A 2808-nucleotide genomic window follows, 5' to 3' on the forward strand; every position below is an offset into this window, starting at 1 on the left:
GCTGTCTAATCTAGCTTTTAGCTGTTTTTTTTTCATATACGAAATTATATCTGTCTTTTGTTATTACAGCGCGCCCTAGTGGCCATTCAATGAAGTTTTAATTTGAAAATGGCGCTGTTTTTGACAATTATGAATCAACAACGTTCTGTCTTTGATGGCATGCATTATTATCGGCCATTTATGGTAATTTTATATTTATTTTGTTAAAATCGGACTAATTGGTAAAAAATATGGGTGCGTCGACTTAAGAACCGCCATTTTTCGCTGAAAAATTAATAGTTTTTTCAGGCATATGTGTTATGTAATAAACAATTATAATACAGTCTTTGAGTCACAGATAAAAAATAATAATATAAAAGTAAATTTGATCTACAATATCATTCCATTCATTTCTTCTCTGCCGTAGTTGTCAGATAACTCTTCCACTCAGAAACCGCTAAGCCGATTTTAATGAAACTTTTATGTAAGTTACATTCCGAAAAAGGCATAGAGATACTCTTTATTATTTTAACAGATTCAAGCAGTCATTGCTTCACTGTTTTCTAAGTTTTGTTAGCCGTCATCCACGCGGCTATAGTCAAACGTTATTGTCTAATATATTCAAAAAGGTCATCATTATTTTCGTCGTGCACTTCTTCTATCGTAGCAGGTTCGTGTTCTTCCAGACTCTGGTAGTTTTCACTTCTCTGCCTCTTAGCCTGATGCCTGTATATTTTCCGAAGTATACCTGACCATCTTCTCAATAACTCTGTCATCTGTCTTTCAAATTCTTCTCTCAAACAATCTAGATTACAATCTAACCATTCGATTGCTGCTTCAAACTCACCTTTCATGAATTCCCTTTCTTTTTCAGTAAGCTTTTCCAAATTCTCTGACACGTTCCTTTTAGCTTCGTATACATAAGATTCTAGTTGATTCCTTGCTTCCAAACGCCGTCTGCTTTCAATATCATCCTCGCAGTATTTAGAGGCATCAGCCACCATCTTTGCTATCTGCTGTTGGTTCAATCTATTCTCATTTGTAATTGTCACGCTTTCTGCATTCCCCGTACTTCGATCTCTGGCAATAACGCTTAATATACCGTTTACATCTACGCTAAAAGTCACGTCAATTTTAGCAATGCCTCGCGGCGCTGGTGGTATACCATTCAGCTCTATAACACCAAGTAGGTTATTATCTTTAGTAAGACTCCTTTCTCCCTCAAATATTTCTATTGTCATACTGTTTTGGTAGTCGTCTAGTGTCGTTATTTCTTTGGTTTTTTGACATGGTAACGGTGTGTTACGTTCTATAACTTTGTACATCATCCCTCGGGCTGTTTCGATGCCCAAAGAGAGTGGCACAACGTCGACTAGGAGCAGGTCTTTGATTTTCTCATGGTGTTGTCCATTTAGAATGGCTGCTTGTATAGCAGCTCCACACGCCACAGCCTCATCGGGATTCAAACTAGTCGTCAACGGTCTTCCTGCGAATATTTCTTTAAGCATCGCTTGTATCTTTGGTATTCTTGTACTTCCACCAACGAGGATTATATTATGTATATCCGATTTTTTCAAACGAGCGTCTGACAACGCCTTCTCTACCGGCCCTAATGTGTCTCTAAATAAATCAGAACATAGTTCTTCGAATAAAGCTCTGGAAATACGTCCTTGATAATCTATCCCGTCGCATAAACCATCAACTTCAACAGTGGCTTCGGTATAAGAAGATAGAAAACGTTTTGTTCGTTCAGCTGCTGTTTTTAATCTCCGTAACGCCTTAGCATTCCCTGAAATGTCCGTGTGATACTTTTTACGGAAATCCTCAGCGAAATAAGCTACTAAACGGTTGTCGAAATCTTCGCCGCCAAGTCTCGTGTTGCCTGCTGTCGATTTCACCTCGTATACGGAATCGTTGATAGATAGAACTGAAACGTCAAAAGTGCCACCGCCTAAATCGTAAATTAGAATGTTCCTGTTACCTTTCGTGTCTAATCCAAAAGTTAGGGCCGCTGCAGTCGGTTCATTAGTGATCCTTAATACTTCGAGACCAGCTATTGCGCCAGCCGATCTCGTGGCATGACGCTGTGAATCATTAAAATACGCTGGCACTGTAATCACAGCCTTATCAACTTTCGTACCGAGATAATTTTCGGCGATCTCTTTCAATCTACAAAGAACCATGCTACTTATTTCTTCTGGCGCAAAAGTTTTTTTCTTCCCCCTATAATCAACGACTATCATTGGCTTACCGTTTTGATTTGAAATTTGAAACGGCCAATGGCGCAAGTCCATTTGTACTCCGATGTCGTCGTATCGGCGGCCAATCAGACGCTTCGCGCCAAAAATTGTGTTTCGCGGGTTATACGCGGCTTGGTTTCGCGCCTCTTCGCCGATCAACCGTTCGGATGGAGTGAAAGCGACAAAAGATGGCGTCGTTCTGTTTCCTTGTTCGTTTGCAATTACTTCCACAGTCCCGTGTCTCCAAACTGCGACGCAGGAATACGTTGTACCTAAATCGATGCCGACGGCAACCATACTTTGACGGTAAATATTTGTTTTTACCGAAAAACTCCCCTGACTCAAAGTTTTTGAAAGTACTGGCTTTGCCGCGCTTCCGGTCGTATATATACTTTCTGCCAGTTGGTTTCGGGAACTTTCTATGAATTGTAGCCAATCGGAGATCGAGGACGATCGCATGTTCTCGAAGTGGGTGGTGAGCGCTAGAAATTGAATTTACCCGACTATTTAAAAAAAATGTTAAGTTAGTTTTGATTTTATTTGAAATAGCTAATAATCATTGTGCGACATAAAACGATTGCAAAATTTA

General features: G+C 39.8%; 1 protein-coding gene across 1 annotated transcript; it reads right to left on the minus strand.

Annotated features, from left to right (window-relative positions):
* Nucleotides 1-30: 30 nt before the first annotated feature.
* Nucleotides 31-2583, minus strand: LOC113508974 (heat shock protein 68-like). The gene has a single exon (XM_026892197.1). The coding sequence runs from the start codon at nt 2514-2516 to the stop codon at nt 585-587; it is 1932 nt and encodes a 643-aa protein (XP_026747998.1). The 5' UTR covers nt 2517-2583; the 3' UTR covers nt 31-584.
* Nucleotides 2584-2808: the final 225 nt, after the last annotated feature.

The sequence above is a fragment of the Trichoplusia ni genome, chromosome 3 (assembly GCF_003590095.1).
Source record: "Trichoplusia ni isolate ovarian cell line Hi5 chromosome 3, tn1, whole genome shotgun sequence".
NCBI lineage: Eukaryota > Metazoa > Arthropoda > Insecta > Lepidoptera > Noctuidae > Trichoplusia > Trichoplusia ni.

Coding starts and splice junctions, on each gene's coding strand:
- LOC113508974 (XM_026892197.1), bottom strand. CDS start 2,516: ATGGTTGCCGTCGGCATCGATTTAGGTACAACGTATTCCTGCGTCGCA.